The sequence below is a fragment of the Peromyscus maniculatus genome, chromosome 21 (genome assembly GCF_049852395.1).
Source record: "Peromyscus maniculatus bairdii isolate BWxNUB_F1_BW_parent chromosome 21, HU_Pman_BW_mat_3.1, whole genome shotgun sequence".
Lineage (NCBI taxonomy): Eukaryota > Metazoa > Chordata > Mammalia > Rodentia > Cricetidae > Peromyscus > Peromyscus maniculatus.
Genome location: NC_134872.1, coordinates 25,551,327 through 25,569,218, shown reverse-complemented (window position 1 = coordinate 25,569,218; position 17,892 = coordinate 25,551,327). Strand labels below are relative to the sequence as shown.

The following is a 17,892-nucleotide window of genomic DNA, read 5'->3' as shown; positions in this document are numbered from 1 at the left end:
TCCGCGGTTAAAGGCACTTTCTGCCAAGCCAGATGACACAGAGACAAATCCCTCTTGACATCTACATTAATGCCACGGCACATTCACATACATACATTTTGTATACAATAAGTGAATATCAAATAAAGATTTCAGAGAACCATGCCATATCAAGTGGATGCTGTAGAAAGGTAAAGGTGTGATGAGTCCTACATTTATTTGCTTTAGCAGCCAGGTGTGGCGGCACACCCTTGTGGTTCCAGCCCTTGGGAAGTAAGGCAGGGCCAGAAGGAGAAAACCCAGAACCTCCGTTAGTCACTAAAACTCACTGTTCCCATGGAAGTCAGGTGTGGTAAAATATATAATAAATTAGGGGTCAGTGAGATGGCCACACACCACCCAGCCTGAGAATCCCAGTTAGCTAGGACCTACCTGGTAGAAAAGAACCCACTCCCACAAGTTGTTCTCTGACCTGACCCACGCAAGCATCACGAACACGTCCACACATGCACACGTAGTAAAGGCAGTAGATAGAGCACAGCTCAGTCAATGTGGGATTGTGTTTGTTCACTTAGCGTGGTTCTAGGAAGACCTCCATGGGCCTGTCTACATCCTCGCAAGTTATCGACCACTGCGCGTCAGCCCCAGTCTCCTTCCTTTTATGATCTCACTGAGCTTCAGCTTGGTCCAAACTCACTAAGTAGACTGTTCTTTTTGACGTTCATTCCAGAAAGTGTGCTGAAACACTGATACGTGCCCAACACCTTGGCAATCTTTGAAATGGTAGATTTTTGGTAACGTATAATTCAGGTAAAGAATTGCAGTTTTGGCAATCAAAGGCCCATGCCTTTGATCCCAGGGCTACACAGAGAAACAAAACAAACAAACAAAAAATCGCAGTTTTGTGCTGGGCCAATTGAGATAGCTCACACTTGTAATCCCATGACTTGAGCTAGGAGGCCAGCCTGGTCTATGTAGCAAGTTCCAGGCCAGACGGAGCCTAGCCTCATGGTGTGATCGAGTCTCAAGATGCCCCCACACCCCCAGAAAAGGATTATTTCCCAAGGAGAGGGGGAAAATGTGTGAAAAGGCAGAAATAAGCCTAGAACGGTTGATTGGCTCAGACCTGTAGTCAACCTTCAGGAGGTCAGAGGCTTGCAAATTTGAGGCCATCCTTTGCTGCATAGTGAATGGAGAGGCTGACCCCGAGACAGGGCTTCTCTGTGTATCTGTCCTATCTGTCCTGGAACTTGCTTTGTAGACCAGGCTGGCCTCGAACTCACAGAGCTCCTCCTGCCTATATACCTCCAAGCGCTATGTGTGCCACCACTGCCAGTGAGACCTTGTTTCTAAAGAATGCCCCCCAATATATATAATGTTGAACCTATATTTATAGTAGAACGCTCAACTCTTCCCCAGGTCTAGAAATACTATAGCAGGACATCAATAATGAAAGTTTTCTATTATCCAAGTACGTACTAAGATATACAAATAGGGGCTGGAGGATGGCTTGCTGCTCTTGGACCTGAGTTTGGTTTCCTGCATCTACTGCAGGCTGCCCTCCACCACCTGCCTGTTACACAGCTCAAGGGATCTGACCTCCCTCCTCTTCCGACCTCCAGGGACCCCAACACGGGTGACATACACTCAGACTCCGACACACACAAACAATAGGAATATATATATATATTGAAATAAAATAATTAAAAGCAGAACATGAGGTTAGTTGGTCAACCTGGGCTACACAGCTAAACTGTTTCAGTTTTTAATGGCGTTGGTGGCGCACGCCTTTAATCGCACTCGGGAGACAGAGCCAGCCGGATCTCTGTGAGTTCGAGGCCAGCCTGGTCTACAGAGCGAGATCCAGGACAGGCACCAAAACTACACAGAGAAACCCTGTCTCGAAAAGTCAAAACACAAAGAAAGGCCTTTGACATTCATACTCTACCCAAAAAAAGCTTCTGTGCTCGCTCCATTTCTGAACCAGGAAAGCTGATTGTGTAGGACTCGGCAATGCAAAGCCGTTAGGGATAGCTTGTAGGTGTCAGGAGCTTAAGGGCTTGCCTCAGTAAGAAAATAAACCCGGGCTATTTTGCCACAGGCCACCTTTAAAAGACAGTTGGGAGACAGAGCGTTGGAGTACATTCAGTGCACACATCGGGGTCTGGGGTCAGGAAGAACAGCCAGCCGTGCCGATCTCAACCTTACAAGACTTTAACCGAGCAGACTCATGCAAATTTTTTAAATTGCCTATTTCTGTCAGAAACATCTTAGTTTAAAAAAAAAAACAACACCAACTGGAACAGTGTTTTATGTACATGCTTTGCTTGCATGTGTATCTATAAACCACATGTGTTTCTGAGGCATGTGGAAATCAGATATAGGGAGTCAGATTCCCCTGGAATTAAATTAATGACTGTGTCTGCCACCCAGGTTCCCCGCAAGTCCCAGCTCAAGTCCTCTCATGCTGGTAACGTGACTAATTTCTCCCCCATTCCCTCCTTTTTCTAGAGACATGAGGCGGGCTCTGAACTCAAAGATATGCTAGCCTCATCATCTTGAGGGCAGGGGATAATGCCGTCTTACATAAGATCCATACGTCCTTGGCAGGGCCCACACTCCACTGGTGCTGGTATTAAACTGAATGCCGAATGCCCCGGACTTGTAGCCGATGTAATTATGGCAGTGGAGAATTATGGCTGTCCATAATTAATAAAACCAACTGCGAGTGAACAATGTAATGAACGATTAAAACTCCATATTCTATGTCTAGGCCAGGCAGTGATGACACACGCCTTTAATCCCAGCACTCGGGAGGCAGAGGCAGGCCAGGGCTACATACACAGAGAAAAACTGAAAAAATAAGCCAAGAAAAATCTAGTATCAAGGGGCTGGAGAGATGGCTCAGTGATGAAGAGTACTGGCTGCTCTTCTGGAGGACCTCGGTTCAATTCCCAGCACCCACATGGCAGCTCACAAGTATCTATATAACTCCAGTTCTAGAGGCTCCTACCCCCTCACACAGATGTGCATGCAGGCAAGACATCAATGCACATAAAATAAGTAAATCATTTAAAAAATATCTGGTATCAAGACGGCGGAGGCCTGGTGATGCAGATTTTCTCAGAAGGATGTTCATCTGTCTGCTTGAGGCTCCAGAGTGAATCCTGGGTACCACCCTACCACCCCACCCCCACACAGGATTTTTTTTTTAAAGGAAGTAAAAAGGCACTTGCAGCAAGAGGCTGTAATCTTAGCCCTGGAGAGGCAGGCATTAAGAGGATTCCCTTGGACTTGCTGGCCAGCCAGTCTAAGAAGAGTGAGGAAGACAATCCTGTTGACCTCTGTCCTCTATACAAGCATGCACACACACACAAGTTCAATGCAACAAGGTAAGTATTTTTATACCCGAAAAGGAATTTAGGATTCCAACGCATCTCCTTCACTGACAGTCCCTCCAGCAGGCTGCTGCTAAGTTCTGCTGCTCCAGCCCTCATATTCTGCCTATCACCCCAGCTCAGAGAGATGGTAGATAAAACGAGCAGACCTCCCGCACACATCCTGATTCCACATCAACCACAGCCCCAGGCAAGGCATCTGGCCTCCTGGAGTCCCAGCGGATCATTTCAATAGCTGGAGGCAGCGTCTTGCAGAGAACTGTGCAAGAGTAAATGTGTGTCAGGCTGGGCGGTGGTGGGGGCACACAACATTAATCCCAACATCTTGGGAGGCAGAGCCAGGCAGATCTCTGTGAGTTCGAGGCCAGCCTGGTCTACAGAGCGAGATCCAGAACAGGCACCCAAACTACACGGATAAACCCTGTCTGGGGTGTGTGTGTGTCAATGTGTGTCATTGGAGACCTAACAGTCAGTGCACAAATTATCAACCTGTTTCAAGACACCAATGTCGCCTGACTTGTGGCAGGACGTATTGCAGTCCCAGAACTTCAGGGGCTGAGTGAGATGAGAGACAAGTTCCAGGCCAGCTGGGGATACATAGCCAGACCCTTTCCCAAAATGGACAAAAAAAAAAAAAAACAGCAAAAGCAGATAGCAATGTTTACTCTATACACACAGTTCCATACTATGATCACTGAATTCAACCAATATCTATATGGAATCCACCTCCACCAGGTTCTGGTACCCACCAGGTACAATGAGGAAAGGAATGAAGAGGGAGAGAAGAAAATCCTAGCCCCACAGACCCGCCACTGAAGTGAACGCGTGGGACCAAGAACATTTAAGAGGTGCACGCCTTTAATCCCAGCACTTGGGAGGCAGAGCCAGGTGGATCTCCAAGTTCGATCGAGGCCAGCCTGGGCTACAGAGTGAGTTCCAGGAAAGGTGCAAAGTGACACAGAGAAACCCTGACTCGAAAAAACAAACACACACACACACACAAAAGAGGGGTAAAAGGCCGCAGCACAAGGAATGTGACACCATTAGTTGTCATGTGAAACAAAATTGTCATGTGAAACAACATTATAGTGAAAGCCGGGCGGGCACTGGGTATACCCTGTAGACACCACTGTTCAAGAGCCCACAGCCGGGGCAATGCTGGGAGACTCAATACTGAAAATACTAAACAAAGGAAGTGGGATGGCGCACTGTGGAAATACCCAATCCTGTGAGGTATTACCTCGAGTAAAGGGTGCTTCCAGGCCAAACAATCTGAGTTCAGTCCCCACAAGGTGAAGACTCACCTCAGGGTTGTCTGTCCTCTGACAGGCTGTGATGCTCAGAATATGCTATGATGTCTCTCTCTCTCTCTCTCTCTCTCTCTCTCTCTCTCTCTCTCTCTCTCTCTCACACACACACACACACACACACACACTTAAAATATTTTACATTTGTTAGTAAGACTGTGAAGAAATTAAAACCGTCTTTATCTGTCCTGTGGACCCTTCATAAATCTCTTCAGTCAATTGGGATATGCTGGTTTCAGTTATCCCCACTGGAAAAGCGCCAGGCACACTTTCCCCACCATGGAGAAGTGAGCAGCAGGCAGAGGGGCTGATGAGTGCTTGTCTAACCCACACACATCCCTAGGTTCCAGCTGCAGCCCCCCATGTGGGTACACACCTGCCCTCCCAATAATACAGAGGTAGAGGCAGGAGTTCATGGTCCTCAGCTACATGGCAAGTTTGAGGCCAGCCTGGGCTATCTGAGACCCTGTCTGAGGAAATGACCTGCGTCTGGCCCACAGCGACCTCACGTAAGTCTGTCCTCTCTCCCGTGCCTTTACCAGTCTGGAGTGTTGTGAGCCAAAATCTAAATAGTCTTAAGAGTTGTATGGTTAGCTGGTAATGAAGACATACTCTTCAGGTATGTATGGGTTTATTCTCGTTCTTCCTTGATTTGTCTCTGAGGCAGGGACTCCTATAGCCCAGGCTAGATTTCTAGATAGCCAGGGGTGGCTTTGAACTGTCTCCACTTCCCAGGAGCTGGGGTTACAGGATTAAGCTACCACACCTGACTTGGCGGTCGCTTCTTAATAAAAGTACAAAAGTTATTTAGTAAAATAAATAAAATACAATTTAAGGCAAAGTTTTAGGTGAGTGGTAGTGGTGCACGCCTTTAATCCCAGCACTTGGGAGGCAGAGGCAGGCGGATCTAGCTGGAGGCCAGCCTGGTCTACAAAGAGTTCCAGGCCAGGGCTTCACAGAGAAACCGCCATCTCAAAATTTTAAAAAATTTAAATTAAAAAAAATTTTTTTAAGGAGCTATTGAGATGGCTCAGAGTTCAAAGCTCTTGCAGAGAGGACCTGGGTTCCATTTTTGGCACCCACATGGGGGCTCATGGCTGTCTGTAACTCCAGTTCTAGGGGATCTAAAGCCCCCTTCTGACCGCTGGGGGAAACATGTATGCAGTGTACTTACATACATGCAAGCAAAAACTCTTGCAGAAAAATAAGCAAACCTTTTGTAAATTTTTTTTTTTTTTTTTTTTAATTTCTGGCACCTGGAAAATCTTGCGATCTGCAGATGCAAATTAGCATCTCTAAGAAGGGACTCACACACAAAGGCAAGAACTCTTTGCTGTATGTACCCTATATGCCCTCTACCCAACATTCCATGGCTCGGGCCAGCTGTAGCCACCCCGTCCTGCCCTCCCAGGTGCTCCCGTCTCGACCCACTTTTGCGCTTTGACAGAAAACTTGATCACAAAATAGGTTCGCCTACGAAGTATAGGAAAACAAGCTGTAGAGTGTAAATATCTAAAAACAGAGATACCAAAAGCCTCTTAGTACACAGGGACAAGAAAATGGCTGCATCATGGTTATGTCAACGGAAACCAAGAAGAGAGTTATGTTTCGCATGGGAACAAACCAGGTTATTTACAATGCCCCGGCAGGAAAAAAAGAGAAATTCTTCTGCACAGACAGGAAGAACTGGTGAGTCCTGGTTGCTCCTGGGTTAGTTACTCTGTGTGAATGCGAGCATGTGTGGAGGCCAGAGGTCACGTGAACCGAAGCTGTTCCTCAGCAACCATCTACCTTGTCTTTGGAAGCAGCGTCTCAGTGGAGCTCACCCATTTGGCTAGACTGGCCAAATGCTGACCAAAACCAACTATGGGAGGATAAAGGGTTTGGGCTTGCATATTCCAATTCCCACCCATCATCATCATAAAAGGGAGTCAGGGCATCAAGACAGGAACTGAAGCAAAGACTCTCTCTCTCTCTCTCTCTCTCTCTCTCTCTCTCTCCCTCCCTCCCTCCCTCTCTCTCTCTCTCCCTCCCTCCCTCCCTCCCTCTCTCTCCCCTTTTTGTTTTTTCTTGATTTTCCAATATAGGGTTTACCTCTGTATTAAAAGGCATGCCCACCACAATGGGCCAAATCTTGAGCTAAGGGGATCAGGCCAACCTATGCAGCATAGAGATACATTGTGTCATAAAACAAAGCAAAGGGGGCATGACCTTACCCCATAGGAAGTTGGAAAGTCGAGGCAGGAAGATCAGCAATTAATTAAAGGCCAGCCTTAGCTACATTGTAAATTTGAGATCTGCCCTTCTCTCAAAACAAGTAACAACTTCTTGAAATGTATTACATTTATTACTGGAGCCAGGCAGTGGGGGCACAGGTCTTTAATCCCAGCACTTGGGAGGCAGAGGCAGGCGGATCTCTGAGTTCAAGGCCAGCCTGGTCTATAGGGTTAGTTCCAGTACAGCCAGGACTATACAGAGAAACCATATGACAAAACAAAACAATACCAAAAAAAAAAAAAAAAAACCATTTCCTGGTGGGCTGGCCTACACATCATGGCACAAATGTGGAGGTCAGAAGATCTTGGTCCTCTCCCTGTATCGTATAGGTCTCAAGAATAGAAGTCAGACGGGAAGGCAAGCACCTTTACCACTGATCTGTCTGCTTGGCCCCCGTAACAACTTTCTAACATTGCAATAATATTTTTATCGTCAAGGTAGTGGTTCCTAGCTGCAGTTCGCCACTAAAACCAACTCCCCTTTGATAAACGGCTGGCTTGGGATCGGAAGCAGTAAAGATCGCATACACAGTGTCAGCAGAATAGTGTGCCAAAAAATACAACGGCTGGAGGTAGGACTGTGCTAATTTTGAGATAATTTGGGCATCAAATAGAGGGGACTGGGGTCTTGAATCGTTGGACGAATACACATTCAACATGCACACAGCCATATGTATTCAATCCCTCAAATTAAATAATGCTAACAAGAGACTATGGGCCATCTAATATAATAAATAGAAGTCCAGTTCAGCCAGGTATAATACATTAAACATTTCAGAAGTAAAGGCAGGAGAGATTGGTGCTGGAGAGATGGCTCAGCAGTTAAGAGCACTGGCTGCTCTTCCAGAGGACCAGGGTTCAATTCCCAGCACCCATGTGACAGCTCACAACTATCTGTAATTTCAGTTCCAGGCCATCCATCTGATACCCTCACAGACATATTTATGCAGGCAAAAGACCAAAGCAAATAAATAAAAAATAAATTATTTAAAAAAGAAGTTTAGAGCATCCTCAGTGAAGGGGCCAGCTGATTGTGGCCTGTGGTCCTGGGAGGAAGCAGGCTGACCAGCCGTGATGGTGGTGCACACCTTTAATGCCCACACTAGATAGGCAGAGGCAGGTGAATCTGAGCTCCGGGCTAGCCTGGTCTATAGATTGAGTTCCAGGACACAGAGAAACCCTGCTGCAAAAATTTAAAAAAAGATCAAAGAAAGGCTGAGCAGTCCGTGAAGAGCAAGCCAGTAAGCAGTGTTCCTCAGTGGTTTCTGCTTCCTTTCCTGCCTCCAGGTTTCTGCCCTGAGTCCCGACCTTGGCTTCTGATAATGGACTCTCACCTGTAAGCCAAAGAAACCTCCCCACAAAGATATTCTTCACTCCAGCTGAGATGAGGCCCTGTCTCAAAGGAAAAGAGTCAGTGGGCAATTCAGTCACCCTCTTGAATATCTCATATTAGTTGCTAATAAACTGAAGCCTCATGTATAACTTCTGGGCCTATATATTTTTGCTATTTCATCACCTTCTTAAAAAGTATTTCAGGCCAGGCAGTGGTGGCTCACGCCTGTAATCCCAGCACTCAGGAGGCAGAGGCAGGTGGATCTCTGTGTGTTCGAGGACAGCCTGGTCTACAGAGCTAGTCTAGGACAGGCTCCAAAGCTACAGAGAAACCCTGTCTCCAAAAACCAAAAAAAAAAAAAAAAGTATTTCGGTTGAGGGTTGGGGATTTAGCTCAGTGGTAGAACACTTGCCTAGTAAATACAAGGCCCTGGGTTCCATCCTCAGCTCCAAAAAAAAAAAAAAAGAAAGAAAAGAAAAGAAAAGAAAAAGTATTTTGGTTGCTGTTGTCTTGTTTTTTGAGACAGGGTCTCACTATGGGCAGACCAGGTTTGCCTTGAACTCAACCATCTGCCTGCCTCTGCCTCTGCCTCCCAGGTGCTGGAACTAAAGGCATGTGTCACCGTATCCAGCCTATTTCTTATTTTCAGTGGAATATACCACAAACATTTGTGTGTGTGCGTAAAATATACTAAGGAGAACTGGTTATTTAACATCTTGACTCCTCTGCTAGTGACGTTTTAAAACTACCTTGGGTATATAGTGTATTTAAACACACACACACACACACCTTGATAGTAAATTGATTACTGAAATTCTCCCAGTAAAACAATAATGGCTTCAGCAGGGCGGCGGTGGCGCACACCTTTAATCCCAGCACTCGGGAGGCAGAGCCAGGAGGATCTCTGTGAGTTCGAGGCCAGGACAAGCACCAAAACTACAGAGAGAAACCCTGTCTCGAAAAACCAAATAAATAGAGAGATAAATAAACAATAAAGGCCTCAAAGGAAAGCTATGCCCAAACAAATGGGAGAAGCAGGCAGGAAAACCTTGAAAGTCAATACAGCACAGACGGAGGAGACAGCAAAGATGACCGGCTCTGTATTCTGGATAATCAACTGTAGATGGTGAACCAAACTAACAGATAAGGGGAAAGACAGCAGATGTATGGACCATGCTTATTAAGCAGTGCTTTTGATGGTTTAGTGAGTCTGCAATGGCACAGGCCAGCAGCATACAAGGGAGGGGCCCTTTCTTATTGCCTTATACATGTATTTGTAAACTAGTCCGAAATGGCCATCGTGTATGTGTGTGTGTGTGTCTGTGTCTGTGTATGTATGTGTGTCTCTGTGTCTGTGTCTGTGTATGTGTGTCTCTGTGTCTGTGTCTGTGTATGTGTGTCTCTGTGTCTGTGTCTGTGTATGTGTGTCTCTGTGTCTGTGTATGTGTGTGTGTATGTGTGTCTGTGTGTGTGTGAAATGGTTTGTATAAATATAATGTTGGCGGGTTGGCGTAGTTCACACCTTTAGTCTGTGCACTAGGGAGACAGAGGCAGGCAGGTCTGTGAGTTAAGGCCCTGCCTGGTCTAGACAGTATGATTGTTTCAAAAAAAAATTTTTATTGTAATTTTTTTTCAAGCTGGGCGTGGCTGTATACATCTTTAATTCTAGCACTTGCAGGCAGAAGCGGGCAGATCTCTGTGAGTTCGAGGCCAGCCTGGTCTACAAATCAAGTTCCAGGACAGCCAGGACTGTTACACAGAGAAATCCTGTCTCAAAAAAAAAAATAAAAAATAAAAATAAAAAATAAAAAAGTAAGCCGGGTGGTGGTGGTGCACGTCTTTAATCCCAGCACTTGGGAGGCAGAGCCAGGCAGTTCGAGTTCTTTGTGAGTTCGAGGCCAGCCTGGTCTACAGACCAAGATCCAGGAAAGTTGCAAAGCTACACAGAAAAACCCTGTCTCAAAAAACCAAATAAATAAATAAATAAATAAATAAAAATTAAAAAAAAATCACAATAACTTCTTGGAAAGTGGGGAGTGTGGAGCGGCTCACACTATAGCTCAGGTTACCCTGGGACTTGCTATGTTGTCCAGGTTGACCCCAAATTCACAGTAACCCTGAATCACATGTGGGCCCATGCCTGACATGCACATCATGTAGTCAGTGAAAGTTTCAAGAGTTGGTTCTTTCCTTCCACTGTGCAGTCCCAGGTGGCAAGCTCAGGTTACCAGACTTGGGGGTGGGCGCGCATGGCGCGTCGTACCTTTCCCCACGATCCATCATCCCACTAGCCCTTATTTCCATGTTAAAAAAGACTTGTTTTCGTTTCTACACATCTGCATTAGTTCCCATGTACCACATTCATGCAAGTGTGCCCGGAAGGTCAGTCATCGAACCTAGAGCGGGGTTGTCCGGCAGTCCCGAGCCACCTAAATACAGGACTAGAGACTATGGTCATCCTCGCCTAGCTACGTACAACCTTGGCTACCAACCAAAAGGGAAAAAAAAAATTTAAGTAAGGCTGAGGAACACGCTTAGCTTGCTGGAACCCCCTAGGTTCAATTCCCAGCATTGGCTCCACCCCAAGACAGAATTCGGGTGGTCGTGCACACCTTTAATCTTAGCGCTCGGGAAGCAGAGGCAGGCAGGATCTCTGTTGAGTTTAAGGCCAGCCTGGACTACAGAGTGAGTTCCAGGATAGCCAGGAGTGTTTTACAGAGAAACCTTGTTACAAAAAAAACAAAATAAATAAATAGAGATCAACGTTTTAAGGGGAGGACGGGGGCACCCTCCACCAAGCACTGAAGATACTCCCAACCCCTGGCTGCTCCCTCACCTGTACCTGTGAGGTGCTGACTGGCCTCTTTTTGAGCACCTCACATTTCCTCTTCTTACAGATCTGGTGGCTGTTCTTTCTGTTCTTGCAGTAGGTACACTCGCCACAGTTGGTCTTCTGCTGGCAGGGCTCGCAGACGCCGCAGGGCTTGCGTTTCCTTTTCTCCCCAGTTGGCGGCGTAGTCGACTTCCGTGAGAGAGAAGAGGCGGCACTGGCCTGGGACCCTGGTAGAGGCATCCCTGCGGCTTTGACATCAGCTGAGCTGGTCAAGGTGACCTGAGAAATCCCTCCTTCCAAGTTGCTGGGCGCAGCCTGAGAGCGCTGGGTAAGATCCACCGGCGCGTGCTGGAGTCCATTCTCGGGGGCCATTGCAAACCCTCGTGTGTTCGCCGGAAAAGGGCCCGCACAAAACTGCTGCTCATCTCGGAGACTATTTGCAGCTATTGCTGGAGGTATCGAACTTAACTCAGAGTTTGGTGGGCGTTGGGGAGCATGTCCTGAGTCCAAAGTTAAAGGTTTAGCACCTTGGACCTCAAACCCACAGGAGGCAAAGCTGTGGGGCTGGGGCCCGGGAGTATTGTAGGTAGCAACTGTGTTTGGAGGCTTAGGAAGGAAGACAGGCAGGTCCGGGGAAGCTCCCACATCCACATTCATAGTTTCTTGCTGGTTTGGCAGAGTAATAGCACCAAGATCCTCCGGTGAGTCAGAGACCTTGCCCAGGGCCTCACCAGGAACTAAGTTAGCACCAGGAAATCCCCACTGAGGAGAGAGAGTACTGAAAGCCTGTCCTAGGACCGAGGTGGCGTCCAGAAATTGCTCTGGGTAGCAGCCCCCTGGATCTGGGTTAGTTCTGAGGGTTTCTTCTTGGAGTTTAGCACCAAACGTATCTGGCTGTGTGCCTGCCAAGAGGAATTTTACCAGAGCTGCGGGATAGACAGACCCATCAAGAGACGTGCAGTTCTTAAGGTCCAATTCAGGGAGGATCTTAAAACTGGAGGTGGGAAAGCAACTATGTTCACTTCCCATGGGGTTCAGAGGATTTGAGAGCTTAAGAGAGTCTACTTGTGACTCCAAGTCTCCAAACTGACTATTGATGTTTTTCTGAGAGGTGACTTCGGGAGCTGATCTTTGGGGCAAAGGCGGGCACTCCTGAGGGGAAATGCCAGCATCATCTGATGACTGATGTGGGAATAATCCTTCACAGTGTGTCCCTTCAGGTGGTCCAGAAAGGACATCTGTTGCAGGGCTCCCACATGTGGAAGTATAGCTTTGGGAATCTTCTTCTGCCCTTTGAGGCCAAGACTGGGGGAGCTCTTGGATCTCACCTTCAGCTGAACACATGCTCTGTTCACCAGTTAGGTTCTCTGTGTCTGGGGACGACGTGATAGGGTCTTGGCTGGGGACTGAATCATTTTCTGAGTGCGTTACCACCCTCTCATCCTGGGTATCCTGACTACACTGCTGCTTCTTAGACGAAGGTGGTACTTTCTTAGGCTTGGGGGTAACTACTGGGCACTGGGAGAGTCGCCTGCTAAGAGAGGTCCTTCGGAGCGCCATGGTAAACCCGTTGCAAGTTAAGGACTCTGGATTCTGAAAGAGGACTTGGGTTTTATCCTGATTCATTCGGGCTGCCCCAGCTCTGGTCAGAAGGCTTCTGGCTGGTGTGGGGGTTTTAGCTTCTGTTTCTTTCTTACCATCTCTTCCTTGAATTAATTGCTTGAGTCTTCCAGGGTTTATTGCCTTCCCTAATGCCCCATGTCTGACAGCCTGCTTTAACGTCTTCTTCTTGTTGTGGCTGCTTTTGTTTATGTGTAGCTCTGTCCTGACTGGTTTGGAAGGCTTTGCATGGCGGGAACGAGACATGGCTGTCGAGTAGGAAAAGATGCAAGGATGCAGGACACAGAGTCATTGGTCCTTTGCAAAGTCTTCCTTCTGAGGAGAATCCGGAGCTGTTGCCAAGCTCTGTCCCATGAGGTTTTGGTCTAAAACAAACAAACAAACAAAAACTTAGTATCACTATTAGTCTTTGTACTCTACTGTGAAGATATTTCCTAATAAATTAGTAAAGAAACAGAATGTTTACTGCCAAAGAAGAAAATATACAGGTAGTATTTAACTGGGCAGAGTGGCTCAAATTTATATTCCCAGCGTATGAGACTGAGTTGTAGGATATCCTGGGTTACAGTATGAGACTCTCAAAAAAAAAAGGCATTCACAGTGGCTCCCACCAGCAATACCAAAATTGAGGATGATCAGGAGTTTGAGACCATTCACAACCACACAGTGAATTTGAGGTCAGTCTGGGCTACATGAGACCTTGTCTCAAGGAGAGGAAAGAAAAAAAAAAAAAGGAGCTAGGACGGCTTGCTTACCCAGAGGACCTGGGCTCAATTTCCAGCGCCCACATGGTTGCTCACAACTGTCTGTTACTTCAGTCCCAGGGCATCTAACGCCCTCTTCTGGCCTCTGTGAGCACCCGGCATGTTGCTGGGAGCACATACGTACACAAAGGCAAACACTCGTTTTTTGTTTGTTTGTTTGTTTGTTTTTGTTTTTTCAAGACGAGATGTCTCTGTTTGGCCTTATCTGCCCTGAAACTCAAGCCCAGAGACCAGGCTGGCCTTAAACTAAGAGATCTGGCTGCCTCTGCTGGGATTAAAGGTGTGCTCCACCATGCCCAGCTCCTTTTTTAATCTTTTAAAAAAGAGAGACAGGGTTTCTCTGTGTAGCTTTGGAGCCTGTCCTGGAACTCGCTCTGTAGCCCTAAATGTCCTAGAACTAGTTCTGTAGACCAGGCTGGCCTTGAATTCAGATATCCACCTGCCTCTGCCTCCCGAGTGCTGGGATTAAAGGCATGCAGTACACCACCACTGCCCAGCCTGGCTTTTCCTCTTAATTTTTATGTGCCTGTGTGTGCCACCACCACAAGGCAAAAAAAATCAACCACAGTGAGCCAGGTGAACTTCTCCGTGTACTCGTCTTGCAGGTAACCTGTGCTTGCTGCCCTAGCACCCACACATAGGGGGCGCTCCAGAGGTACAGTGTGAACTATCCTCACAGGGCCAAGAATTATCTTACTAACAGCCATTCCAATCGCTACAAATTTAAGTGTCAAGGTATGTTTTTTAATCTCCCATCAAGAAGGCAGGACGAAAAACATACAGAAGCATATAATCTAGGTGCTGGAAAGATTAAATTAAAATTAAAGATTAAATTAAAATTCAGGTATGTGGGCCAGTAATCTGGATAAGCCAGAGGACATCCCGGGATCTGCTTTTGAAAGCGGTTTACAAATTGATCTGTCAATTCTCTGTTTTTAATTGAAGTGCTTAAGAAACTCAGAGTGTAGTTAAATTACCGCTCAAGCTTTATCGGACAAAAAAAAAAAAAAAAAAAACAGAAACGGAAAACAGAAATGGCCGAAGAAATGAGGTGCGGAGGTGGACTCGAAGAGGAGGTCTTTTCACAACTGAACAGTTTTTTGTTTTTGTGAAAGAGGTCAGTGACCCCTAAAATCCCAACTATAGAGGAAGAAGCCGGTGACTGAACAGGCAGGCTTCTGAGACAATCAGAAGAATACACGGGCCCCTTGAACTTTACCACTGAGAAGTCACTGATGCAATGGAACCTATTGTGATAAACCAAAGTGTCTCCAAAGGAAGGATGCTTTTTGAAAACCGTGAGGGAGGCCCCCTCCCCCAAAAAAAAGTAATATAGCCATAGTAAGGAGGTTGATAATAGTGATTAATTACAAAATGTGCCCTAAAATTTAACTTTTAATTTTATAAACACTATGCCAGGTATGGTGGCATGTGGTCTTTACTCCCAGCACTCGGGAGGCCAAAGCAGGCTGAGGCCAGGGCAACACCAAGAAAATCTATCTTGAAATTGAAAAAAAAAAATTGTAGACATTATTAAAAACCCAGCTGGGAGAGGGTGGCACACACCTTTAAACCCAGCACTCAAGATGCACAGACATGCAGACTGATGAGTTCCAAACAAGCTTGGGCTACAGAGCAGCTTCCAGGCCAGCCAGGAGTATCCAAACAAACAAAATGCAACCTAAAGCCAAATGTGGTGGATGTCTGTAATCCTAGCAGCAGGCAGAGGCAGGAGAGTCAAAATCAAGGTCAACCTATAGATGTAGACCAGACTCATAAGCATGAAACCCTGTGCACAAACGTTAGGAAGCAGCAGAATCTGAGTTCAGAGCCACTTCCAAGGATAGCCAGAGCCTGTTACAAAAACAATCAACAAAAATGCCATGCTAGGGGTTGGGCATTTAGCTCAGTGGTAGAGCGCTTGCCTAGCAAGCGCAAGGCCCTGGGTTCGGTCATCAGCTCCGGGAAAAAAAAAAAAATGCCATGCTGGGTGGTATATGCCACTAATCCCAATACTTTTTTTTTTTTTCCCCGAGACAGGGTTTCTCTGTGTAGCTTTGCGCCTTTCCTGGGACTCACTTGGTAGCCCAGGCTGGCCTCGAATTCACAGGGATCCGCCTTTATTTATGTGTGTGATTTTTTTTCCTTCCTTTTTTTTTTTATTTTTTGAGGACAATTGAGTTTCAGGGGGCTGGAGATGGCTCGCTCAGCAGTTAAGAGCACTGGCTGCTCTTCCAGAGGTCCTGAGTTCGATTCTCAGTACCCACATGGTGGCTCACAACCATCTACAATGAGGTCTGGCGCCCTCTTTTGACAGGCATGGATATTGCAAACAAAGCACTCATCCACAAAATAAAGGAAACTGAGTTTCATTCAAACTCGGCAGTACAGGCCTCTAATTCCAACTACTTGAATGACTGAGGGAGATTAGAAAATTCATGACCCAGAGTGAGCTCTGGGCAAGCCTGTCCAACTGAGACCCTGTCTCACAATGAAAAGGGCTTGGGAACACCGTAGGTTTAATCCTCAAAAGAAGTTTCAGTATTTTGGAATGTTTTATTCTAACCTCCGAATGTATCCAAGTATCTCAATGCAATATAGCATTGTCTAAGAAAATACACCTGATGCCCCTTTCAGTACACACACATAGCAACGCCCAGGCGAACCTTGTGTCATTAATACCATTCTGAGTTCCTATTGTCTTGGCAGGAAATTCAAAACAAAACCATCAGCTGAGCGGTGGGGGTGAACACACCTTTAATTTTACTAATCCCAGCACTCAGAGGCAGAGGCAGGAGGATTTCTATGAGTTGGAGGGCCAGCCTGGGCTACAGAGAAACCCTGCTGCTAAAAAAAACCCCTAAACACCCAGCCGGTGGTGGCGCATGCCTTTAATCCCAGCACTCGGTTGGCAGAGGCAAGCGGATCTCTGTGAGTTGGAGGGCCAGCCTGGGCTACAGAGGGAGTTTCAGGACAACGAGGGCTACAGTGAAACCCTGCTGCAAAACAAACAGACAAACAAATCTCTGAGACATGAAACATACTGGGGTCGAGGGCAGAAGCCAAGGCCTAGAACATGCTAGGCAAGTGCTCCACCACTAAGTCATACCCATCCAGCTCTCCCCAACCAAGACAGGTTCTTGCCAAAACTTAAGATCCTTCCTCAAAGCCTCACTCAAGTGCTGGGATTGGGGGTATGTGTCACCATAATTTAAATTTATCTAGTCTAATTAGTGAATAGGTAAGTTTAAAACATTGCCTCAGTATGTGAATGTTATGAATTTTTCCCTAAGAGCTCTTAAGATTCTGTTTTGCAATTATTAAAATAATCAGGGCAGCGAGCATGGTTCAGCAGGGTAAAGTCTCTAAAAAGATAAGGCTGAGAAACTGAGTTTGATTCCGAGAGCACACACTAGGACTCCTACAGGCTGTCTTGTCCTCCACAAGCAGTACAGGCACAGCACACTCAGTACACACACACACACACACACACACACACACACACACACACACACACGTGCAATCACTCACAGACACACAGTAAATGTAGTTAATTTTTTAAAACTAAAAATATTTACTTTTAGTACCAGGTGGTAGTACAGCACGCCTTAACAATTTTTTTTTTTCCAAGACAGGGTTTCTCTGTGTAGCTTTGTGCCTTTCCTGGATCTTGCTCCGTAGACCAAGCTGGCCTGGAACTCACAGAGATCCGCCTGCCTCTGCCTCCCGAGTGCTGGGATTAAAGGCGTGCACCACCACCGCCCGGCTTGCTTTTTTGTTTTGTTTTGTTTTCCAGAGCTGAGGACCAAACCCAGGGCCTTGCGCTTGCTAGGTAAGTGCTCTGTCACTGAGCTAAATCCCCAAACCCAACCTTAACAAGTTTTTAAAAATAAAAGTATTTATTGGGAGGCATGCCTTTAATCTCAGCACTTGGGAGGCAGAGGCAGGCAGATCTCTGTGAGTTCAAGGCCAGCCTGATCTACAGAGTGAGTTCCAGGATAGCCAGAGCTACTTGGAGAAATACCTTGGGGTGGTGGGGACATGGGGGGTGGGGGAAAAATCTCTCCATATCCATCCCTCCTTTCTGGATCTCTGGAAGTCCCCTGGGCAGGCAGTGACTGCTGCACGGATGTAACCATTGAGCCACATGTCAGTGTAAAATTAATTATACTGCAATCCTTCCTGTGACCAGCAATGGTCAAAAGCATCATTTGCATGCCTAGAGCTACTTGCAAACTGATTTCAACCCCTTCATTCAGTCCCAGAGAACTTAAAAGGTTTTTTTAACTTGGGGGGAAAAAAAAAAAGAGAGAGACTTAAAATTATTTTTTGAAAAAAGTTGCCACTGGGCTCGGTTTTCCCCACAACTAAGTTCTCCACAG

General features: G+C 46.5%; 1 protein-coding gene across 2 annotated transcripts in view; it reads right to left on the bottom strand.

Moving 5' to 3' along the window:
- The window catches only part of Tet1 (tet methylcytosine dioxygenase 1), an 83,028-nt gene extending 69,938 nt beyond the window's left edge, over positions 1-13,090 (bottom strand). Inside the window, exon 1 of one of the 2 annotated variants that reach the window (XM_076557159.1) lies at positions 11,130-13,090. In XM_076557159.1, coding sequence (XP_076413274.1) covers positions 11,130-12,992 — 1,863 coding nt within the window. In that variant the 5' untranslated portion in view covers positions 12,993-13,090. The remainder of the gene's footprint in view (positions 1-11,129) is intronic. The other variant, XM_076557160.1, reaches the window with a different exon arrangement.
- Between the last annotated feature and the right edge of the window lie 4,802 nt (positions 13,091-17,892).